Source organism: Monodelphis domestica, chromosome 2, assembly GCF_027887165.1.
Source record: "Monodelphis domestica isolate mMonDom1 chromosome 2, mMonDom1.pri, whole genome shotgun sequence".
Taxonomy (NCBI): Eukaryota; Metazoa; Chordata; class Mammalia; order Didelphimorphia; family Didelphidae; genus Monodelphis; species Monodelphis domestica.
The window spans coordinates 245,695,050-245,721,129 of record NC_077228.1 but is presented as its reverse complement, the minus strand read 5'-3'; the positions used below and the strand labels follow the sequence as shown (position 1 = coordinate 245,721,129).

The 26,080-nt window shown below is 35.7% G+C and overlaps 1 protein-coding gene across 1 annotated transcript in view; it reads left to right on the top strand.

Moving 5' to 3' along the window:
• Positions 1-26,080, top strand: part of ZNF18 (zinc finger protein 18) — a 95,895-nt gene that overhangs the window by 17,611 nt on the left and 52,204 nt on the right. Inside the window, exons 2-4 of the mRNA XM_001380695.5 lie at positions 6,849-7,325; positions 9,563-9,743; positions 10,300-10,391. Of these exons, the coding sequence (XP_001380732.2) occupies positions 6,948-7,325; positions 9,563-9,743; positions 10,300-10,391 (651 nt within the window). The 5' untranslated portion in view covers positions 6,849-6,947. The remainder of the gene's footprint in view (positions 1-6,848; positions 7,326-9,562; positions 9,744-10,299; positions 10,392-26,080) is intronic.

Genomic DNA, 26,080 nt, shown 5'->3' with positions numbered 1-26,080 from the left:
ATTTTTCTTAACTGACACAGAGTGTCAATGATTATAAGCTATATTTTTGAATTTTTTAAAGCTCTTTTATTATTATATTTTTCTTGCATGTGCAATATACTTTTTCAGTTTTTTTAATTATTTTTTTCTCTCCTTTTTATATTTGAAGCACATGTCACCAGTATTAAGATTTTCTTTAACCTTTTGATTTTTTAGTTTAAGATACATTTGCTAATACATGCCCTAAAAGGCTTGTGACTATAAAAATGATGCCACTAATTATTTAAATAAATTATGGGACTTTGCTTAATGATTCTGTCTGATTCCAGGACAAGAGATACACACAAGAGCCATTTCATAGGGCCAAAGAAAGGCCAATCTAGGATGGATTGATGCACTTCTAGGCCAATACAAAGGTCTTAAACCTAGTGTGAAGACTCAAGGTTACTATGTTTAACATGTGTTAAGACATAGGCTTTCCTTGTATCTACACTCACTCTGAAGATACTCACAGATGAGTATCCCCAAAACCTTGGCTCCTACTTGGCTTCTATAATCTGGTCCCTTTCTTTTCTGCCTCTCATAGTGTGGTACCTTTCTGTAGTCCTGGCACTGACTGGGTAAATGCATCATTACTTAGATCATTTTGATTGGGCCCTGATTGAAGGGCCTGTTATAGATTTATTTTTCTTCTACTTGGGATTTTTACACATAAGACTTTGATAGTCTATATTTTCATCCAGAAATTTTTCTTTTCTTTTGGATTTTCTGATGTCTTTTTAATATCTCTTGCCAATTGATTCATATACCTCATACCTCAGCCATGCATCCCTAAGTGATCCCTTTTTTTTTATATCACCCTCTTAATGGGGGGAATGTAAAAAAAATATCATTATTTAAATTGCAAAGTTTAAATTCCTTTTGAGAAGAATTTTAGGTAAAGAAGATGCTACTTCCCTGAATTCAGAAACTGAACTGTTGGAGAAGCCATTATGAAGAAGCCTCCAGACCACGAACTGCACAAAATGAACTTTGGGTGTGGTTAATGAACATTTATTTGCATGCATACTTTCATGCCAAAGGGGACTGCCCCCTAACTGGCTTTCTGTCAATGCGTCCAGTAATTATTGGTTTTATTCTTTTCTTTCTCTTATCCTCAATTATTGTAATCTTTAAATTGATTATGTTTTCATGATCCTTTGGAAAAAAATTAATTTTTTGCAAACGATCAAAGGGGGGGAATGTAAAAAATAGACTCGAATACAGGACTACAATCCCCATGAGCCTTTGCTCCACTTCCCCAGAATGCCTTGTAATCTCACCTGGGCCGAGATCGAGAAGGTCTTTAAGTTGATTCAAAGGCTTTTGAGGGCTCTTGGCTCTTTTTGGACTTCCGTTTGGAGCAGGCTCGTCTCTTGCGTGATGTGAGGTTATTTTGTCTAGGCCTCTGGCCTAGGCACATGTTTCTTACTTGTATGTTCCTTAATCTTCAGCCTTTAATAAACCTCTAAAAAATATAATACTCCTTGCAGAGAGAAACTCATTTCTACCTGCCTCAGATGCCTCAGTCTCCCCGTCTCCCCTAAATTTTAATCTTTACAGAGGGCAGTGGATAGGGACAACGGGTAGTAGGACATCAGGGTCCGGAAAATCAGAGGTTGTGTGTATCCTCTGATTCCTTTGCCCCAGACCCTTGCAGACACCATCATTGTGTTTGGGATATTCCTTGGGCACCCCTCTGAAGGGCACCTCGACTACTTTTTGGAAGAGCTCCATTTCTTATATTTTGTTGTTGGGTATTATCATTTTCTTCATTTGGAGCATTGTCATTATTTTCCCAATTCCTATTTCTATAATTTTGGTTTCTAAAGTTCTTATTTCTATGTTCATTATAGTTATTTCCATAATCATCATTATAAATTCTAGAATTTCTAAAATTCTGGTTTCTATGACCATTATCATCATTATAGTTGTTCTTTACTTCCAGAGCAATGCCAATTCCTGCAGATATCAGAGAGGACCTTGCCTAAAGATGGACTCTTCCCGTTCCACATTCCTGATTATACAATTTATCACTGATGTGAATTTTCCTAGTTATTGTCTTCCCCATTTACTTCAGAACCTCCTTCCTGAATCTATATCCTTCTATTGCCCCCAGGAGTTCCAGCTATCTCACTTTTTTTTTAAACCCTTACCTTCCATCTTGGAGTCAATACTGTGTATTGGCTTCAAGGCAGAAGAGTGGTAAGGGCTAGGCAATGGGGGTCAAGCGACTTGCCCAGGATCACATAACTGGGAAGTGTCTGAGGCCAGATTTGAACCTGGGACCTCCCATCTCTATCCCCATAGCTACCCAGCTGCCCCTGAGCTATCTCACTTCTGAGGTAAGACAAGTAGTCTTTTCAAGCACCAAATTTCCCAGACCACAATCCATGTCCCTCTACTGATTAGCTTTCTTCACCTGTAGGAGCATCTTTAGTAGAACCCCCTTCCATTACCAAAGTAAATGCTTCCTTCCTCTCCCACTTTTTATTCATTTCTCCCTCTTTACCCACTCTTCTGCAGGCTCTTCTTTTCCCGAGACCAGAAGTTTTACCTTTCTGTCATTGCTAGCTGTTTGATTTGGGCATATAACACATTCCTCTCTCTCCCCTTGTTCCTGGCCTTCTCTTTTATATACTTAGTCATTTTGTAATGATAGTTCCATTAAACTAAAAAACATTGATTTACGTGTAAAGTTTCTGTCCATAATGCTCCAAAACTACTTCTTCAGAATTACTTCCTCAAGACTTCTGCCTTCTGTTATTAATTCTGTTGCTGTTGACTGTCCTTGACACTTACATTTATTCATCTTTCTTTCTTTAATTTTGGTTCCCTGGGTTGTTTGAGAAGAAAATAATATCTTTGTTTCTTTCTTTTTAAGGATATTTTCTTTCTAAGAATGTTTAAATTTCCTCTTTAGTATTGAATATCCATCTTTTTTTCAGTTGTGGTTAACATTTACAGAGTTAGGTCTCCCTGAGCTGTACTCTGAGCTCCATTGCTCTTTAGAACACATTATTCTATTCCCTTCCATGTTTTTTGGTGAGTGCAGAATGATCTTATGTGATTTGAATTTCATTATATTTAAAAATCTTTTTTTCCTGAGAGCTTGCAGAACGTGTTCCTTTTCCCTAGAAGTAATCTATACATTCTTTCAATTGTTATTTAAATTTCTCTGTTTGGGAGTTCTGGGCATTTCTCTTGTATTTCTTGCATTATAGTATTCAGGGTTTTGGTTTTTTTTTTTTGGTCTTAAATTGTTCTTTTGGGCGACTAGTGATCCTTAAGTTGTCTCTACACATTCAGCCTTAAAGAACAGTAGGTTTACTTGGATAGTAGGCATATTTTCTTTTAGTGTTACTTTTTTTGTTTCTTTTCTTCCAGACTGTCTTTCCCTTTTGTGCATTTGTCTCTGGTGAATTTGTTGTTGATGATTCCAGTTTTTCTATTCCATCCATTTGTGGTGCAAATCATAAATCATGCTCTCATAACTTTCATTACTCTCTTGAACCATTGAGGAAGTGTTTTCTTTACATTCCATAGAGTCCTCTGTCTCATTAAGTGTTTTCCCTTGTTTTGCAGTATTTTATTACTGAACCTTTTTTAAGTCTGGAGGCTTATTTCTTTCCAATGTTATTATGTTTTCTCTATTAATTTACCTACTTATGATCGCAGTCTTTGAAATTTCTTATTCCCCCTTATGTTCCTCTATTACTTTTCCTACTCCCTCCTTTTTTATGGTGGTTTCCTTTAGGATTGGATGAAATGTCTTAGCTTCCTCCCATGTTGGACAATTCATAGTTCACTAACCAAATTACTTTTGGAGGATCAGAATGGGTCCAATCTGCTAAACCTTTTCCCTCAGGGCCACCATCATGCAACTCCCCCTCCCCCTCTTGACCCCCCCAGACTTCTGTTTCACAGTTCTTTGGCTCAGCACCAGCAGTCTCAAGGTGCTTTCTTATAGTTTGTGTCTGCAGACTGACTGTGGGGGGATGAGTGGGGTGGAATGAGATGTTGGATTCTAGGTCAAACCCATACAGATGTTCTACCCCTTATTTTTGCTATCCTGTAGTGATATTTTACAGCACAGATAGCTGTCCTTTGTGGTGCTGGTTGTCATCAGATCACTGCTGGGACATTGTTTGTCTGTTATGACCAGAGCAGACTTTTAAGACTTGAAGCCAGGATCTTTAGGATACTGAAAGGAAGGAGGTGGTACCATGTTGTAGGTTTGGGTTTTGTTGTAATCCCACATGCTCAGGTCTTTGGGTTTAATTGCAATCCAGTGGAAGAGGGATGCTGAATGAGCTCATCATAGGTGTCATTTGATGGTGTTTTTTGTTTTAACCTTCTTTTAGATTCTGGGTAGCCTAGACCATGGGCACAGCTGAAGTTTCTTAAGCTTTGGTATATAATTTCTATTTTGGAGACATTTGAGAGGTCTTGGAGAAACAGGAAATGTTTATCTTTGTGTTGGTCACATGACATGAAAGTCAGAAAGGTTTATGATAAAAAACAAGTTTGTTAACTATGAAGAAGGCATTCCAGAGTGCCCTTCGGACATTCAGAGGTATAGTTGAGAGAGATGAGAGTAAGGGTACAGGCACTAGAGAACTGGAAATGGGATTTATACAGTTATAACCAAGTGTTCAGATTCACTGGGATGGGAAGAATATAATAAGGTAAGAGTATGCCAACTTTAGTATTGAGGAATGATACCAGGCAGAGTTTCAGAGGTGAGAGATAGAGCCATTGAGGGAAGTAGATAATTAGAATGTTCAAATCTTTAATTCAAGGTCCAACAGTAAGTGGTTGTAATGTGAGTTTTTCTGTTTGTTTTGCTATGAAGCAAATTGTTTTCACCAAAGCATTTCAATGCATTGATTTAAAATGAAAGCTAATACCCAGGAACACTATTAACTTATAAGCCCCATAGGCTGTTTGAAGAATTAACATTAAAATTAGTACCGGTAAAAAGTAGATCTATATAATGGATAAGTAGCTTTAGAAGACAAAATTGGAGTCAGCAGAATTTCTTTTAAATATTGAATTAAAGAAGAAGCGATTTGATATTTTGTGGAAAAATTTTCATTATCATATAATTAATTGTCTTTCACTACTCAAGAAATATTTCTGTCCAATAAATATTACCTAGAATCAGCACATTTTCCCCTTGGACAGTCTAGAGGTTGACAGCTGTATTAGGTGCTACATTTTTTTAGACTTCATATAAACTACCTTCTTTCCTTTATGACAGCAGTACCTAGAGCATGTTACTGCACATAAGGAATGGAATAAACATTTATACAGCACCTACTAGGTACTATGCAATATACTTAAGGGCTTTACAAATACTATTTCATTTTATCCTTATAACAGCCTTAGGAAATAAGTGCTGTTTATTAACTGGGGCAAACAGAAGTTAAGTCACATAGCTAGTAAATGTGTGAGGCTATAGTTGAACTCAGGCTTTACTGCAGGCCCTGTACTTATCCACCGTGTCACAAGAGGCAGCTGCTTCTTCTACAGTTGAGTAGATTATGGACTCCTTTTAAATAAAAATTTTCTTAAAAAAACAAACAAAACAAAACTCTTACTTTCTGTTTTAGAATTGATTGTAAATATTGGTTCAAGGGAGAAGAGCAGTAATGGCTAGACATTGAGGATTAAGTTTCGAAGTACCTAGCTGCTCCTGGCCTTTACATTAATTAAATTTTTGTATAATAGATAAAATTGTCATGAAAAAAATCTGTCCAATTTGCTGTAAACATCACTGAGGCAGAATTTTGAGCCAATAACCATTTATTAATGGGACCTGGCCACCCCTTCAATGAATGGGATCTCTGATCTTCCTTACCATCTGAGTTGCCCCTTGCTCCCCAGCACAGATTTTTATAGCCTTTTTTCATAGATGATTCAGATGTTATGGAAGATGTTATGAAACTCAGAAATGCACAAAATACCCAAATAGGATTGTATAATATCAATAGTTTTATTTTTTAATACCCCAAATATACATAATTTTATTTTTAAAGTTAAAATAAGTAAAAAGTTAGTTTTTGAAAAGAATATGAAAGCCAGTAAATGACACACAAAGGCAAGAAATGTTAACATTAACTTGCATATAGCCTGTGACCAAATATTTAACCCAAATTTTACTGAAAACACCCCATAAAAGAAAAAGAAAAAATTCAGACTTCTCGGGTAAAAAGGGTGGGCCAAAAAGTTTTATGTGGATTTTCTAAATTGTGGGGGCACTATGTCCCTAACCTTGCAATGTGTAAGTTATACTTGTACTAGCTTTTACCACCAAGAGTAGGTCACTTAATTTATTTACCTTTAAAATAAAAAATAATAATATTTGCATTATTTACCTTGCAATATTAGAAAAGAAATACTTTGTAGGAAATGTAATGAGCTAAAAATACCACATAGACCTTAAAGTGCTATACAAATCTGAATGACTCAATTTTTAGTTGTTATCTTTCTGGAGAAGTTTTGATAGATATCTTTAGTTCCTTGATTAGATTTTGATGACAATTTCAGTTTCTTAAGTGTATTTGAGGCTCAACCTAGGTTCATTGCTTCTATAGTTATAACTGATTTATATTTACCCTTTTCAGTTTCTATTTTTTATTTCAGACTTTTGCTTACAAAATCTGGGACTGTGATTTTGATGATGGCATATAACTCCATGATGATGACTAGTTTGAATTGTTTTCTTAATAGAAAACCTCAAATTTTCTCAGAAATCTGTAAATTAACTTATTCCATTTCATATTTATTGGTTCTTGACAGTTTTTTGGTTTTCTTTTTTCCTTCAGACTTGCTTTTGAGAAGCTCTAATATTGTTCAGAGGAACCTCAAAATCTCAGAAGTCCTCTTCCATTCCCAAGGTGAAGTAGACTTTTAAGCCATATATAATGCCTACAGCTTTGGGGTCCCTGATTCCTTCATCTCCACTGATGAAGCCAGAAGGGGATTATTTTTCTGGACAGAATTTTGACCTGAGAGGGGACAACCCTGAGACAGCTCGACAACACTTCAGGCAATTTCACTACCAGTTGATGTCTGGGCCCCATGAGACTATGAGACAACTCAGAAAGCTCTGCTTTGGCTGGCTTAGGCCAGAGATTCACTCAAAGGAGCAGATCTTGGAAATGCTGATGCTGGAACAGTTTCTAAGCATCTTACCTGGGGAGATCCAAACCTGGGTGCGGAAACAGTGTCCAAAGAGTGGAGAAGAAGCAGTGACATTGGTAGAGGGTCTACAGAAAGATCCTGGGAAATTGTGGCAGTGGGTAAGTAGAAGAAATTCTAATATTCTTGGTTTTAAGAAGTGCTTATGAAGTATTGTGGTAGGGCAAGTTTTCTTTTCTATTCTTTAAACCCTTACCTTCCATCTTGGAGTAAATACTTTGTATTGGTTCCAAGGCAGAAGAGTGGTAAGGGCTAGGCAATGGGGGTTAAGTGACTTGCCCAGGGTCACACAGCTGGGAAGTATCTGTGGCCAGATTTCAACCTAGGACCTTCCGTCTCTAGGTAGGGCAGGTTTTCAAGAGAGAACTCTTTTCTCTAAAATGAGTTTCTGAATAAACTAAATTTAAAGAGCTTAAGAGAAAGATTGGGGTTGAATTTTTGTGATCTTTCTGTAAATTATTTTGCTCATTATGTTTACTTCTTTCTTTGTCACTTCCTACAGTCCTTCTATGTTTCTTTTAAGTCCTTCATATTGTCATCAGTATTCCTTTATAGTTTATTTACTAAAAAAACAAAATAAACACTCTTTGGACCTACCAATGGAAACCAGTAGCTCCCTTTTGATGAATCACTGTCCATAATGTTGGTCTGGGGCTGTCTGGGACTGGCTATCTGTCCTGGGATTATAAAATAAAGAATTCTTTTCCTTGTGATAACCTTTTGGAAGGGAATGGGGATATAAGGCATTTTTTTTTGGTCTATTTCTTAGGCACTACAGATGTATTTACTAAACATTTAAAGTTTCAAAAGTTAGAGTTTTGGTTCTCCTATTTAGAATTGAGAGAACATCACAATTCGCATTTCTGTTTCCCCAAAACTCCAGAATGGCCAGAGAAAAAGTATACAACTTTCATTGCTTCTTTTTGGACAACTGTTGAGGTAAAATTAAACTCTTCCTAGAATTTATTTTAGATTCAGATTCTATAAACAATTACATTATAATATTATTTATGTTTAAAAGCATTTTAATAATCTGACTCTTCAAAATAATATTTTCTTAAAAAATGAGTTTGCTTTTTGAAGTAGATATAGTTATAGAAATGTTACTAAAGTTGAGCAATTTTTATGATAATTTAAGCCAAATATATTCTAATAGTAAGTAAAGAATTCTTTTTAGTTATTTTTTACATATGTACTCATACACATTAGCAGTTTACTTTTGAGTAGTTCAGTTTCTTAAAAAATAGGAAAGAACTAGTCTTTTATATTAATGTTAGTACTCATCAATCAATAAACAAGCATTTATTGAGTTTTTATTGGACCGAATCTTGAAAGAAGCCAAGGATTTTAAAAGGTGGAAATAAACAGGGAGAGCATATCAGGTTTGGGTGATAACCTGTAGAAAATCATGGAGACAGGAGGGACACATGTAGGAGAGCATGTGGAGAAAAGTAGTCCTTTTCCAGCTCATTTTATAGATGAGGAAACTGAGGCAAATAGAGTTAAGTGATTTGCCCAGCATCACAGAGCTAGTAATTGTTTGAGACCAGATTATAACTCAGCTGGATAAGTCTTCCTGACTCTTAAACTGAGTACTCTCTCCACTATATAATCTAGCTGCTCCCTTTTCTCCATTAATTCCTACAAATCCTCCCATTGTTTTTTGAGTTCTTCATATTCATTATTATAGTACAATATTCTATTATAGTTATGTATTACAATTTTGACTTTTTGCTAATTACACAAAGTGATTCTATGATTTTTTTGTGTGAATAAGGAGTAAATTGAATAGAAGAACCTTTGGGTCAAAGGAACTGAACAGCTTGTAATTTTTAATTCCAGATTGTTTTCCAAAATATTTGGACCAGTTCATGGTTCTATCAGCAGATAATTAGTCCTTTCTATGGCAAAGTAATGAATACCACTGTTCATGATAACTTGATTTCTAAAACATTTCTTTGCTGAGGAACCTTGTTAAAAGTTTTTTGAAAGTCTAAATACTATATATATATATATATATATATATTAGTTTCTCACCTATTTATATGATTATCATTCCAAGAACTTTAGTAAGTTTAATCTGATTCTTTTGTTTCCCCACAACCTTATTAACATTGAATTTTTATATCTTACTATCTTTGCCAAAGATGATACCATGGAATTTTTTTTATTTTTCTAATTATTAGCAATTTTGAGTACATTTTCAGATAGAGCCAAGGTATTTCAAGAAAAGGATATTGTGGTTGTTTTCTGAATTCCAATGCACTATCCCACCCCTACTCCATAGTCACCTCATCTCACATCTAATTATGGGGGGTTGGGTTTGGGTGATTTATAGATCAAAGTCCAAGTGCTGGGACAGGAAGCTGTTTCAGAGGAAATGGAATCACCAGATATCTCAATGGAGCCTCATGCTAAGGTCATGCTTCTGGAAGAAGGCATACAGAATTCACATTCGGCACTGGAGGAGCAGCTGAACTACAGCATCAAAGAAGAGTCTGATAACTCACTGGAGTTTGGTGAGGAGCAGTTGCTTCATTTTGAAAGAGAGCTTTCCTTGTGGGTTTTGTGGGGAAGTCTGGAGATTTTAGACAATAGGACCAACTCTACAGTGAGTTGAAGATGAACTTGGTTCATTGTAAGAGATGCCTAGGAAGTGATCAGGGAAGGAGTTATATTGGGGTTAAGGAGCAATAGTACCTGCCTGGATCAGCCAAGAGGCTAAACTAAAGTTAGTTTGGAGACTCTCACAATATTTTTCCTATTGGCTGGTCTGACTTGAGTTTGGCAAATTCATTTTGCTTCATTTGTACCAGGGACAAGTATAATGGTGGAGATGATGTCATTATAATGTACTTTAAAGGGAATTTTTATTTTTTAGAGGAGGGATAAGAATCAAGTCTATAGGGTTATGAGTAGAGGAAAAGGCATCAGATCTATTTTCCCAAATGTTTTTAGGATGTCCAGCTACAAGGTGCTATAGTTTTGTGTGGTTAAGATTAGCTCTAATACAGGGATGTATATAATAGCATGGAACAAATCCATTGTCTTAATAGATCTTATGTCTTGACCTAGGTTTGGCAGTTTCCCATCTTCCTACTCTTCCTGAGGGAAGTCCTACCAGCGACAACAATGAGGCAGCTTCACTTCTTACACCTGGATCTCAAGTGAGTGCTGGCTTGCTTCTCATTGAATCAGGTTTTGAGAATTTAATCTTAGTTTACTTAAATCATTTTGTTTTGTCTCAGGCACTGTTCTGGGTATTTTGAATACAAAGATTAAAATAAAAAAGCTTATTAAGCACTTACTATGGCTACTCTAGGAGCACTCAACTGAATTATTGTTGAATTATTAGTCCACTTCACATTTTTCCTTTTGCTTGTAGTTTTAATGATGTTTATTTAATCTTAATTGGTAGAATTATCCAACCTTTCAGAATCTCTATTCCTATTTCCCTCTCATGCTTCTTACTTCCCCGGGCACTGTCAGATTATATAAATGGGAATCCTTTATTTTTTTCTCCTTTGCTCTAGGTGTCCTTTCTTTTCAAGACATTCTACTTGTCTTGGTTCCATCATTCTGAAAACTTGTCCTTTTGATCTGTTCCTTCTCTTTATCTCATATTCAATTATCTGTTAGCTATTTCCCTTGCTGCCTACAAAAATGCACACATCACCCCATCATTAAAGAAAGTCTTCACTTGTTTCTGCTATGTTATTTTTTAGCTTTTCTCCCTTACCCAAAGTTGGGGTTCATATAGCAAAATTATATACCCTAAAAATGGACTTAATTGAGAACAAATTAGTCAATGCCAGATATAGGAGGGGGCATTCCTAATCAGACCTAGATATAGAGATGTTCCTTGAATCTCCAGTCTTGGGTGAGGTTCTGATAGGAATTTCTTTATTCTGAACAGCAACTTGGGAGAGGGTCTAAGATAACTATATAAGGTTGTTAAAGGGGAATCACTCAGAGACTGTTGCAGCCAATAAAGACTTTTATCCACTCAGAAGCTGAGAGCAGCAATTGCCTGACATATATCAGAACCATAAAATAGAATACTCTTTGCTTATTCTTTTTGGATATTAGGTCCATTTATACTCCATGCTGGGGTCCTGTCATTATACTTATAATATCAAACAACATAAAGTTTACAGTAGTCACAGATCTCTGCCAGAGTGTGGTTATGTATTTTTAACTCTCCTTTGTCCATTTCAGATAAAAGTGAGGTTCAGCTAATGTTCCCTTTTTCTTCCATATTTCTATACTCTTAGTGTGTGTATGTATTCAGCTCACCTTTGCCATTTCAGATAAGGGTAAGGCTTATCTAATACTATTTTACTATCTCTTCTTCCATGTTTGTATAGCTTCTCACACACCTCAAATGTGGTGAGAAAAAAAAAAAACCAAACCCTAATGAATTCTGCCCCCCTTTTTCCTTCCTGCTCTAGTATATTCTTTTCATCTTTCTTTCTGTCCCTTAGAACCAATTTATCCTCATGTCTTTTTTTTTTGTTATTTCACTTTCTCAATAACTTTTAAAAAGAGTAATGTTTTATTTGTTCTCCCCCATTAAATATCTACACATTGTCATCATGCAGCTCTATCCAGATACTCAAATTTAGTTTTCTAAATTTCTCTTTATGCTAGTGTTTGTACTTCAAAGTTCTTATTTCAGCTCTTATATTTGAGAAATGCTTATAAGTACTTTTTTTCATTAAAAGAATTTTAAATCCTGTAGGATTATACTCAAATTGTTCTGGTAAGTTATTCCTAGTTGTAAATCTGTTTTGGCATTTTTGATATTATATTCCATGGTCTTTGATTTCTTGAAATATGATTTCCAGGCTTATTTTGATCTTGATTTTTACAGTCCAATGATTCTCTTTCCTTCTTTTTTTTCTTTTCTTTTTACTTCCTTTCCTTCTTGATTTCCTCCCTTTCTTTTCCCCTTTTTCCTTCTCTTCCTCTTTTCCTTTCTCATTTCCTCCTTCCTTTCCTCCTTTCTTCACTCTGTCCCTCCCTTTCTTTTTTCATTTCTTCTTAAAAGAGAAAAAACCCTCTTGTCAAACAAATGCTTCTACTGGCCACATCCAAAAAATACATCTTTAATTATGTACAGAGTCCATCACTGCTGTCAAGAGATGAGTGGCATGTCTCATTGGTTCTTTAGAATTGCGATTAATCATAGTTCTTATGTCTTTTAATATAACTTGTCTTTATAATTGCTATTGGCCTATATCTAGTTTCTGCCAGACTGCTTTCTAGTTTTCTCAATAATTTTTACCAAATAGTGAATTTTTGTCAAACAGAGGGTTACTAGGGTTACTATAATCTTTTTTCTATCGCTTGTTGTATTTCTGTTCTGTTCTCCTGATGATACTTTTCTATTGCTTTAGCTAGGACCAGATTTTTTTTACTCTTTATTTTATTTTAATTACAAATTTCCACATAAGTTTTCCAAAGTTATATGATTCATGTTGTCTTCCCCCACCTTCCCTTCCCTTCCCTTTCCCCTCCTGGAGTTGACAAGTAATTCAATCTGGGTATACATATTTTGTCATGTAAGACTAAATTCATATTATTCATTTTTATAAGTGAATAATCTTTAAAACCAAAACTCTAAATCATATAACCAATAAACAAGTGACAAATTATATATTTTCATCTGCATTTATACTCCAACAGTTCTTTCTCTAGAGGTGAATAGCATTCTTTCATTAGGCCCTGGTAATTGTCCTGGATCATTGTATTCTTGTTAGCAACAGTCTATCACATTTGATTGTTCCACAATGTTTTAGTTACTGTTTATAATGTTCTCCTGGTTCTCCTTATTTCACTCTGCATCAGTTTATGTAGGTCTTTACAGTCCTTTCTGAATTCATTCTGTTCATCATTATTCCTTATAGCACAATAGTATTCCATCACCATCATATACCACATTTTATTCAGGCATTCCCCATTTGAGGGATAGACCTTTAGTTCCCAAGTCTTTGCCACCACAAAAAGCACAACTATAAATGTCTTTGTACAAACTGGTTCTTTCCCATTTTCCCCTCCTTTGGGATACAGACCTAGTAGTGGTATTGCTGTATTATTGGGCATAATTCCAAATTGCCTTCTAGAATGGCAAATGCCATCTTGAATTAACAAACAATTAGCCATGAGGTACAGCCTCACATCTGCTTCATTTGGAAGTTTACACCCCAGGAGTTAATACTACTGGAATCAGTAAACAACAGGCTCTTGGCCATCCTTAACCCTGGAGATTTCCAGCCACCTACTGTGTTGGGGTTAGGCAGCTGATGAAGGAACACTTTGGGGGGGGCTTAGGCTTGCTGATAGCTCTAGACTGTGGCTTTAGGAGAGCCAAGGAGCAAATGTCTCTAGGTCTGTGATGGTGAACCTATGGCATGTGTGCCAAAGATGGTACCCAGTGTGCTCTCTGTGGGCATGTGCTGCCATGCCCCCTTCCCCCAGAAAGGCAGAGGGGCTCAGGTGGAGCTGCTCCCCTCCCCCTCTCCACTGTGTCTGATGCTGCTTTTTTCACATCACCCACCCCTCTGCCCAATAGCCCAATGAGAATCCATACTCCCCTCCCCCTCTCCACCTGGGCTTTTCTCACTTCACCCACCCCTCTGCCCAGAAGCCCATTGAGATTGCTTCCTCTCTCCCATCTGAAGTAAGGTGGATGGCTCACAGGAAGCAGAGTTGGGAGGGAGCCGAATGCTCAAGCCATTCCCCTCTCCTTTTCATTTGTGCTAAGGACATTCCTCACTTCACCTACCCTTCCCCCCAGCAGCTCAATGGGGTTTTTTTCTTTTCAATGGGGTAAAGAGGTTGGGGGGCTAGGGCATGCCTTGCAGTCTATGGAGGGAGGTGGTCTCTAAAAGGTTCATTATCACTGCTCTAGGTAATTGTGGTTGCTGAGAGCCAAGTACAGTGCTGGCTATGGTCACTCCAAGGAGAGAAGTACCTATTGTTGTTCAAAGGCAAAGGGGCAAGTTAAGCACCTGGGGACTGCAGAGAATAAAAGTGTTCGCTTGTTGTGGCAGTGCTCCTGGGGGCAAATGAGCAAAGGAGGATTACCTGAGTTCACTTACAGATCACTCTAGACCTGAATTATTGAAATTGGAAGAGCCCAAGAGATCAGAAATCCTTCCCACAGGAAAAAAGTAAAAACTGAGGCATTATACCTCATACCCTAGGACCAGAACCCAACTCTATCTCAAAGCTAACAATTAAGTTTATTTATTGGCTGCTAAATTTTTTTTTAAATGAGTAAGCAAAAGAGAAAGAACACAAGCATACGTAGCTACTATGGGAATAGAGAAGATCAGAGTTCAAATTTAGAATTCAATGAAGTTAAAACACCTACATCTAAGCCATCACAGAAAAATATAAAATGATCACAAGCTTTCTGAAAATTTGTGGAAGACCTTAAAAAACTTTGAAAACAAAATGAAAGAGATTGAGGAAAAATTAGGGGAAAAATAAGAGCAATGCAAAAAAAATTAAAAAAATTATGAAAAAAAAATAAACCCAGTAGAAAAAGAGAGCCAGAAATTCACCAAAAGAAAAACATGACTCAAATTAGAAATGGACATTGGGAAGCTAATGAATTCTTAAGATAAGGAATAATCAAATAAAATTTAAAAAAATAAAAAAATAGTTGAGAATTTGAAATATTACAAAAACAAATGACCTGAAAAATAGGTCAAGGAGAGACAATGTAAGAATGGTCAGACTATCCAGAAAGTTATAATATAATTTAAGAAATAACTAAGAAAAATTGTCTAGAAATTTTAGTACTATTGGGTAAAATAGAAATGAAAAGAACCTACCAATTACCAGTTGAAAGAGACTCCAAGATAAAAATTCTCAGGAACATAATTGCTAAGTTCCATAAATCTTAGGTGAAGGAGAAAATGCTATAAGCAATTAGAAAAAAACAAGTACTGTTGAACTATATTCAGAATAACAAGACTTTGTGGCCTCAAATGGAAAGAATGAAGGGCATGAAACAATATATATTTTTAAAGTTCATTTATTTAATTAATTAATTTAGACTACGTTTCCATGGTTACATGATTCATGTTCTTTCCCTCCCTAACCCCCCCTTCCCCCCTCCCCAGCTGAAAAGCAACTCCACTGGGTTTTACAGGTGTCATTGATCAAGACCAATTTCTATAGTATTAATGTTTGCACTATGGTGATCATTTAGTCTACATCCCCAATCATATCCCCATCGACTCATGTGATCAAGCAGTTGTTTTTCTTCTCTGTTTCTACTCCTACAGTTCTGAAACAGAAGAGTTTGAGAGTAAATGAACTGGATTTACAACCAAGAATAATTTATCCAGCAAAGCTGAGTATAGTCAGTACAAGGGGGGAAAATGGGTATGGAGGAGTAAGTGTTGGATCAATAGTGTTAGTACTATATTCTCATCATATTTGGGTTAAAGAGGCAATAATACATACATCTAGAAGGATAAAATATTTTTAACTTATGGAGAAATAGGCTAGGATAAAGGAGGACTCTTAGAAAAGGCTTATAAATTAAGAGAAAAGGCAAAGGGATAAGATAAAGGAGTTCCTATTAAGAAATAGGAGAGCAAAGTGAGGGGACAAAAGAAGGATTCTTAGAAGGGTGGATCGAATAAGAACTGGGAGGTAAAGAAGAGGGGATACGTGTGGATCTTTAGAAGGATGGATTGATTTAGACTTATGAGGGTAAGATGAGAGGATAAGGGAAGAAGTCTTACTGATTTGGGAGCTAGTGGCCAGAAAGTAAATCAGATTTCTGAAGAGGGATATGGTTAAAAGAGAGGGAGAGGACAAACCATGAAGGAAAATAGAATGGAGAGAAATACACAACTAGTAATTATAACTTTGAATATAAATGGGATGGATTCCCTTATGAAGTTGAAATGGATAGAAGAATGAAACAAAAACCCAAACCCAACAACAGAGACATTTAAAGACAAACATTTAAAAATAAGGGAAATACATATGGTAAAAATAAAGGGCTGTAGCTATAATTCAGGTGATAGGGGGAAAAGGAGTAGCAATTATGATATCAAAGTTAAAGCTAAAATAGATTTAATTAGAAGAATTAAACAAGGAAACTATATAAGGTTAAAAGGTTCCATATATAATGAAGCATTACCAATATGCACCAAATTTTATAGCATCCAGATTTTTAAAGGAAAAGCTAAATGAATTGTAGGTAAAAATAGCATAACAATAATAATGAGAGACTTCAAACTTTTCTCAGAAAAATCTAACCCACAAATGAAAGAAGTCAAGGAGGTGAATATACTAGATATGATATCTGGAGAGAATTGAATGAGAATTGAAAGGAGTATGCCATTTTTGTTGTATTTAGTACTTTTACAAAAAAATGTTCGTATGTTAGGGCACAAAAATTAAATGTCGAAAACAACAACATACATACTTTTCAGACCATAATGTAATCAATATTGTTTTTGATAAGGCATAATGCCCCTTTTACTAGTTTTTCAAAGTTAAAAGTCAAGGAAAACATGTGAAAAGGAACAAACAACAGAAGAAGAAACTCAACATAGAAAATTATTTTGGTGAAAAGGAAAACCAAAGAACAAACTCAGAAGAAGAAATAATGTCAATACTGTTGTATCCAAAACCTCAAAGAAAAATAGGAATTGGTCTGAAGCCCCAAAAGAATTTCTGGAGGACATAAAAAAAATAAATACAAAAGGTAGAAGGAAAATTGGGGAGAGAAATAAGAGTGATGAAGGAAAATCATGAAAAAAGAGTCAACAGCTTGGCAAATGTGGCCAAAAAACCCTCTGAAAATAATGCCTTTAAAACAGAATAGGCCAATTGATAAAAGAGACACAAAGATTTACTGATGAGAACCCCTTAAAGCACAAAATTGGCCAAATTTGAAAAGGTTTACCTAAATTCACTGAAGAGAAAAACTCTTTAAATAGCAGAATTGGCTCCATGGAAAAAGATGTACAGAAATTCACTGAGGAAAAGAACAACTTTTAAAAAATTAATCAATTAAGAATATTTTTCCATGGTTACATGATTCATGTTCTTTCCCTCCCCTCTTCCCTCTCCCCTCCCAGAGCTGACAAGCAATTCCATTGGGTTATACATGTATCATTGTTCAAAACCTATTTCCATATTATTAGTATTTGCAATAGAGCGATTATTTAAACTCAAAATCCCCAATCATCTACTTATTGAACCATTTGTTCAATAAGTGTTTTCTTCTGTGTTTCTATTCTCACAGTTCTTTCTCTGGGATGTGGATAGCATTCTTTCTCATAAGACCCTCTTGATTGTCCTGAATCATTGCATTGCTACTAGTAGAGAAGTCCATTACATTTCATTGTGCCACAGTGTATCAGTTTCTGCGTTCAATGTTCACCTGGTTCTGCTCATTTCATTCTGCATCAATTCCTAGAGGTCTTTCCAGTTCATATGGAATTCCTCCAGTTCATCATTCCTTTCAGCACAATAGTATTTCATCACCATCAGATGCCACAATTTGTTCAGGCATTTCCTAGTCAAGGGACACCCCTTCATTTTCCAATTTTTTGCCCCTATAAAGAGCGTGGCTATGAATATTTTTGTACACATATAGGAAAAGAACTTAAAAAGAATTGTCTGAATGGAAAAGGAAGTATAAAAGCTCACTGAAGAAAGAAATTAAAAATTAGATTTGGGGAGGTTAGAAGCTAATGACTTAATGGAACATTAAGAAACAATTAAACAAAGTAAAAAAGATGAAAAAATAGATGAAAATGCGAATTATCTCCTTGGAAAAACTAGAGACTTGGAAAATAGATGCAGGAGAGATAATTAAAATTTTTTTTTATAAAAGCATAGACATCATCTTTCAATAAATTGTGAGGAAAAATAGCCCTGATATTCTAGTACCAGATGTTAAAATAAAAATGGAAAGACTCCACTGATTATATCCTGAAAGAGTGAGTTCTGAGGAACATAATAGACATTTCAGAACTCCCAGATTAAAGAGAAAATATTTCAAGGAGCCAAAAAGAAAATTCAAATGTTATGTAGTCACAGTTAGAATAGTGTAATGCTTAGCAGGTTCTGCCTTAAAAGATCATATGGCTTGGAATATGGTATTCCAGAGGGCCAAGGAGTACATTCAAGAATCACTTGTCAGAGGGCAGCTGGGTAGCTCAGTGGATTAAGAGGTAGGCCTAGAGATGGGAGGTCCTAGGTTCAAATCTAGCCTCAGACACTTCCCAGTTGTGTGACCCTGGGCAAGTCACTTGACCCCCATTGCCCCTTATCACTCTTCTGCCTTGGAGCCAATACACAGTATTGACTCTAAGACGGAGGGTAAGTGTTAAAAAAATCACTTGTCAGCAAAACTGACTATAATCCTTCTGGGGAAAAGTAGATATTCAGTGAAATAGAAAACTTTAAAGCATTTCTGATGAAATGATCAGAGTTGAATAGAAAATTTGACTCTCAGAACACAAGACTGAAGCATAAAAAGGTGAAGAGGAAAGAGAAACCATTAGAGATTCAGCAAATTTAAACTGCTTATATCTGTAGATAGGAAGATGATACATGTAACTCTTAAGAACTTTATTATTATTAGAGTAGTTAGAAGGAGTATATATAGAAAGAGGTCAAAGGAGAGAGTTAAGTATGATGGAATGATAAATTTTTAAAAAATAAAGAGGTGAGAAAGAGGAACACATTGGGAGAAGGGAGAAAGACACAATGGGGTAAATTATATAAAAGGCACAAAAAAAGCTTTTATACTAAAGAGGAAGATGGGGGAATGGAGAGGGGAAGCACTTTAACCTTACTCATTAGAATTGGCTCAAAGAAGGGAGAATATACATACTCAGTTGTATATAAAAATCTCATTTAATCTGAGGGGATCAGGGGAAGGGAATAAGAGAGTGGGAGCTGCTGGTAAGAGGGAAATTGGGGTAGACGGTTGTCAGAAACAAAACATTTTTGAGGATGGACAGGGTGAAAGGAGAGAGTAGGATAAATAGATGAGGATAATAGTGCTCATAATGGTAAAAAACATTATTTAAGTCTCTAATGAAATGGGTCAATTCATTCTCCAGTTGATAAATGGTCAAAGGATATGAGCAGGGAACTCTCAGATAAAATAACTAAAACTACTTATACTAATGTGAAAAAATGCTGTAAATATCTATTAGAGAATTACAAATGAAAGGAACTCTTTGGTAACAGTCTCTACCTATGAGATTAGCTATTATGATAGAAAAGGAAAATGAATGTCTGCAAAAGTATTTGTAGAAGTTCTTTTTGTGGTGGCAAAGAATTGGAAAGTGAACATATACCCATCAAGTGGGGAGTGGCTGAGTAGTTTTGGTATATGAGTATAAATGGAATACTATTGTGCCAAAAGAAATGATGAGCAGGAGAATTTCAGATAAACCTGGAAAGACTTTCACAAACTGATGAAGAGTGAAATAAGCAGAACTACAGTATAATCAATTATTATACATATACACTGTGAATAATTTAGCTATTTTCATCATTATAATAATCCAAGATAATGCCATCTGCTACCAGAGAAAGAACTGATGGAGTCTGAATCCAGACCGAAGCATGTCTTACTTTATTTCCTAATTTTCTTGTTAAAGTTTTCTTCCACAAAGGGATTAAAATATGGGAAAGATGTTTTATTTGATTGCACATGTAAAATCTATATAAGTGAGGGAGGAGGAAAGAGATGGAGGGAGAGAATTCTGGACTGAAAATTAAAAGAAAATGTATTGGGGAAAATTAAGAAATAACAGTGTATATTATTGAAATTTTAAAAAATGCTAAATAAAATATTAGGTAAGAGACTATAGTAGATTTTCACAAGATTATACATTATGACCAAAAAGAATCTATATAAAGAATGCAGGGATGATTTATTATAAGGAAAATTATTAATATGATTCTGTCAATAACAAAAGCAACAAAAATCATGTTATATCACTGGATGCAGAGAAAGATTTTGACAAAATATAATGCAAATTCCAGTTAGAAATACTGGAAAGCTTAGGTATAAATGGATTTTTTCTTAAAATGATAAATAAGAAGCATCTACCAAAAACCATCAGTAAATATTACTTGTAACTGAGGTAATCAAGAAACCTTCCCAGTACTGGAGTGAAACAAGGATGCTCATTATTGCTAATATTATTTTATATTGGAAATAATAATGAGAAGAGAAAGACATTGAAGGAATCAAAAAGGACAAAAGTAATAAAACTATCCCTTATTGTAGATGATCTGATGGTATATGTGGAAAATCCTAGACATTCAGCTAGATAGTTGAAAAAATAATTTTTAATAAAGTAGTGGAATGTAAAATAAACTCATAAGTCATCAGCATTTCTGTGTATCACTAATAAAGACCTTCAAGAAGAAATAGAGATACCCTATTTAAAATAATACGGAATAAAATACCTGAGTGTGTACCTGCTGAAACAATCCAAGGGTTACAAAACACTTTTTACACAAACTTAAATTAATCAGATTTAAATAATTGAATATTCATGATTGGCTAGAGCCATTTTACAATGACAACCTTACCTAAACTAATAACTCTGCAGTTATCCCTTCCATATTGAGGAGGTTAGGAACTCCACAATCTAGAAAATCTGCATAAAATTTTTTAGCCTTTCCTTTGTACCAGAGAAGAAGTCTGAATTCTTTTTTTTTCCCTTATTGGAACTATGCATTTCTGAGTTTCTAAACTTTTGCTTTTTCATCTGCTGGCCTTTTTCTACCATCTGTGGCTTTTGCTAAACTCGCCAAATTCCCATTTACTTTCTTATGCTGACTTGAGATATATTGAAAATAAAGCTTCCTCAGAGGGGAGAGAAGCTTTAAGGTAGGAAGATAGAGACAGGATAGAAGTTTTAGATACCACGAGGGGGATGAGGGAGTCAAATTAGAGATATGAGGTGACAGGAATGAGTCTTTATTAATTTTCCATAAGCCACAGTCAAGCTTTGATCAAAGGACCCTTCCAAAGGCGTTTACCAGTCCAGAGACCACATTTAATACCACACAGGTCGGAGAGATGAAAGAGAGATAGAGAAGATTTAAAGATGGAGCTTGGCCAGAGGCCAAGCTCCTGCCAGGACAGCCATCAGCTAGCCTGAAAGAGAGAGAGAGAGAGGCGGAGCTTGCTGGGCTAAATATAGTCTTTGATATGCAAATATACACAGTACATAGGGATGATTCTCATTGGTTAATGACAAGGTATAGGTGTGGTTTCTCTTAACCAGGTGAGCACAAAGAAACCAGTGTTCCCGCCTAACCTGGGGGAAGCTGGGGTCAAGGGTCAGAGGCTTTCCCAGCCATGTGCAATACTGAGCATGCTCAAGACTGAGCATGCTCTCTTCTAAGGCAGTCTGTACATACCAACTGTTCCCCTTGCCCATAGCTAGGGGTGGACTGCTACAGAAAATGATCAGGGTAATTGTAGTTATCAAAATATAAGAAAAAAGTTTACAGATCCCAGATTAAGAACCTTTTCACTGGATGGATTCCAAAGTCTTTTCTAGCTCTAAATTTTATGGTCCAGTGCTTGCTAAGTTCTGGTGAAGTTATCAGGTTTGGATAAAATGTAAATTCAGGAAAGTGTTTTTCCACATTAGGATCCTTTTGTACTATAAGTCCCTTATATACACTGGTATCTCAGATAATGAGGTAAACAAATTTCATAGAGGGACTTATTATTCAGAGGTAGAATTACTTTATAGGGAAGTAGTTTGGCAAATTATGGAAGAATCAGATAAAAATTTCATTTATACTTCAATACTTACATGAGATGTGATTTCCTTGTTCTGGATACTCACTTTGTACATGTAATTCCTCTATGCTTTGGACAAAACTTTCGGTGTACAGGGCTTTTGGAAGAATCTGAGATGAAGCCAATCCAAAGCATATATTGTGTAACCCCTCTTCCTTGAAACTTTGCCAGGAAGTATCCCAAATTGATCAGGTCTGCAAAGAAGTTCCATAGGCATGGCCTTCAAGACCTTTAGGAAAGCAGAAGTCTATGATGAGTTCCTGAAGTATGCCTATTCAAAAAAAAATGTCAAAAATGACCTTTAGTCATAATATCCTTAAAAACTCCACAAGATGGAGCTATTTCCACATCTGATTTCAAAATCAATCTCCCCTCTGAACCTTTTTTTTTAAACCCTTACTGTCTGTCTTGGAGTCAATACTGTATATTGGCTCCAAGGCAAAAGAGCAGTAAGGGCTAGGCAGTGGGGGGTCAAGTGACTTGCCCAGGGTCACACAACTGAGAAGTGTCTGAGGCTAGATTTGAACCTAGGACCTCCTGTCTCTAGGCCTGGCTCTTAATCCACTGAGCTACCCAGCTGCCCCCCCCTCCCAACAAGGTATTTCCTCAATTGAAGGTAAAGAAGGGATTTTCTTGTCCCAATTTAGTTTCTAATTTTTTAAAAGAGATTATCATGAAATATATTTGGCTGATGCAAGTTTTTCTGGAGTTTGGTTCCACATTTTATGCACCTTCTTATTTTCTCTTTCCTAGTACATTCCGACCATCAAGTACTCTGTGTTCCTGAATTTCCCTGAATTCAATGGACTGAATGATATGTTGAACTTGAGTAGTGTACTCTTTAATCAATTACTTACAAAGTGTGACATCAAAACAATGTCACCTTCCACTCTCAGCCCTATTGAGTGGGAGACTGGTGGTATGAAATACAAAAGGAAAAAGAAGAGGTAATTTCTGTTCAGTTGGACTACTGAAAGATTTATAGAATCTTGAAATTGCTACACATTGACAGGTCACATATTCAATTTCAGACCTTGCTTTATATAAGTGGCACAGTTTCATAGACCTCTAAGTAAAGCAATTTTATGTAATGTAAATTTGTCCACAGACATAGAGAAAGCTAAAGAGGTGGCTATGCACTGTTGGAGGGAGGAGTTTTACAAATGGTTCATAGGCAAAGTGGGGCTATAGACAGAGAAGTGAGAGTAGCAGGGAACAAGTAGAGGCTGGGACCATCCATAAGGGGGTCTGGCCAGAACTGAGAAGAACATATTGGGAACAGACATATGTAGGCTGGATATATATACGGTGAGTAAAGGATGTGCAAGTCATAGGCACCAGGGGGATAACACTCAACACCCAGGTGCAGATTGATGGAAGGTAGACATATGGGAGCTGGACATGTGATTGGGTGGGTTGGAATGAGGCAAAGTTTTCTCTTGGCTCTGGAGCTCTCAAGCCAATTTCTCATTCTGATAGAAATAGTAGTAGTATATCTATATTCAGCTTTCATTTAGAGGGTTTTTTTTTTTGAGGGGTTTGGTGGTGGGCAGGAGGCAGCAGAGCACCAAGAGGAGGGTGTTAAGATTAAAATTAGTTTCTCTGCCAGAGTATTATATTTTTTAGAGGTTTATTAAAGATTAAGAAATAAAGAAAATACAAATATAGAAAGCACGTGGCTAGGAGGGCCAAAAGGCCCATTCAATTTCACTCACTACAGAGACACGTGTCCCTAGAAGCGGAAGCCGAGAGAGAGCCTGAAGTATTTAAGCATAAGCTTAAATACAATTTGTGACCTCCCACTCAGGTGAGATTAGAGAGCACTCTGGGAACTAGCAAGGACTTCTGGGGATTGAAGACTGGGGTTCAAATCTCCAATATTACAAGGTGCAGGAATGGAGAGAGCACAATACTGTTTGCTAATGGTTGTTTTGCTTTGTTTTTTGTGGGAGTGCAGATTTTTTTCAGACTTCTTTACATAAAATTTTGAATTTATGTAAAGTAAAAACTGTCTATATCAGTTCTATTTAAATGACTCAAAAATTTTATATTCAGAGCAGCTCTGTTCTTTCTTTTTAGTTCCAACACAGACTTAGATGATGTGCATATCCCCTTGTATGGACTCAAATACCACTTGTTTAAAAAAAACAAACAAACAAAACTTCATTTATTTCTCCCTAAACTTTCCCTTCCTTCAAACCTCCCCTATTTCTCTTGTAGACATAGACATTTTTTAGGCACTAAGTTTCACAGTCTTAAAGAGTTATACTTGACTTTATATTGCTCATTACTCTGATATCTAATCATTTTAAGTCTATTACAGCTCTGTGATATCTTTCCCTGGGAAATTAGTTGAAGTGCAATATTCTAGGCATGTGGGGAGCTTGGTGGAGTGTTACTAGTGTGTGACAGCTTCTAAATCTAATATTTCACTGCATTAGAACTCACACTTAAGAAAGCATTCCTTAATGGTCTGGTCTGAATTGACTAATCTTAATCTATGGAGCTTAATGGAGAAAGGAAGTAGGCGATTTTGGGGTCTGATAGAGATGCTTAGAAAGAGGAAAATTTCCCTTCAGGTTCCAGGTGCCAGTAAGTGGAATTTAGCCTTTTATAGCTAACTTAAATCTAATGGACTTATAAAATCTACTTTAATCTAGTAATTATTCTATTCTTATAAAATATATCTTATTCTAAATTACTTTCGAATGATAATTGTTAACAAAGTCTTTATCAATCTATCCACTAAATCTGTAGTATCTTAGTTTTAAGGAAATATCTATGCTGTTTGATTTAGCTGTAAAGGCAGGGCCATCTCTATGGAAGGGGAATTAATCTGTAAGCTAAAGTCATCAAGGAAATCAATAATAATTTAGAGCTTATTCCTTTCAATTCACCCTTTGATCTTTTAGGAAATGCCTTTCCTCATGGATCTCTTGGAAATATTTCAATTTCTTTATGTAGTCCATGTTTTTTAAAGACCTGTTCTATGCTTAAGCATAGGTCAAAGTCCTTTCCATTGTTCAGCAAAGGGTCTCTGTCCTAAAGTAATCTTAAGAAGGGAAGAGAAGGAACCTCCCATGCCAATGGAGTTCCCATTCCAATAGACTATCAGTAAGAAATTTTCCAAGTATGAAATATCCCAATGGTGAAATTTTCAACAATTATAAGTCTAAGGAAATTTGAGGTTTACAATCCCCCCTGATGATCATTGGGAGACTAGTCTCCCCATTGATCATTTAACATAATCATTTTGTAGTTCTAAATTCACTTCTAACTAAAGATATACACAATATTCAATTTTCTAAGAGAAATTAGAATAGTGAGAGAGGAAATAGAAAAGAAAAGAAAGCAAAACCAATGTTTGCTAGGCGCATTGACAGAAAGCCAAATTAGGGGCAGTCCCTTTTGGCATAAATGTTACAATAAATGTTCAATCAAAAGTTCAGTCCAATCAATCACATCCAAAGTTCATTCTTGATCTTCTTGATGAAGTGTAGGTTTTTGGCATCTTTCTGCAACAGTTCATTCTCTGGATATAAAAGTTTCAAGCTTCTTTCTTGAAGATCTTTTCTTGAACAAAATCAAAATCTTTGAATTTTTTATAAAAGTAAAATCTTAAACAAAAGTCTTGGATTTTTATAAAAATAAAATCTCAAACAAAAAAAATTCAAAAATTCTTAGATTTTAAATTAAAATACAATCCCCCCTGAAGTAAGTATTTAAAAAAAAAATATATCAAGTTTAGCTCAGAATGCAATGTTCAGTTATGGGGGTGTATGTGTCAATTATCAAAAGGATTGAAGAATAATCAAAAACATAAGAAAAATTCAAAATAGACCTTGTATAGGTCCAGTTTAAAGTAATTTCTATCCCACAAGTATGTAGGACAGAATGCAGTAATATTTCACTTAGCCATTTGTAGCCAAGACTACAGGAAGTTGCCATAATATAAGAAGAAAATAATTAGAATTCTGTTTTGATGGGGAAATGTCATTCCCTTGTCTGATTTTTTTCCTTCAGAGA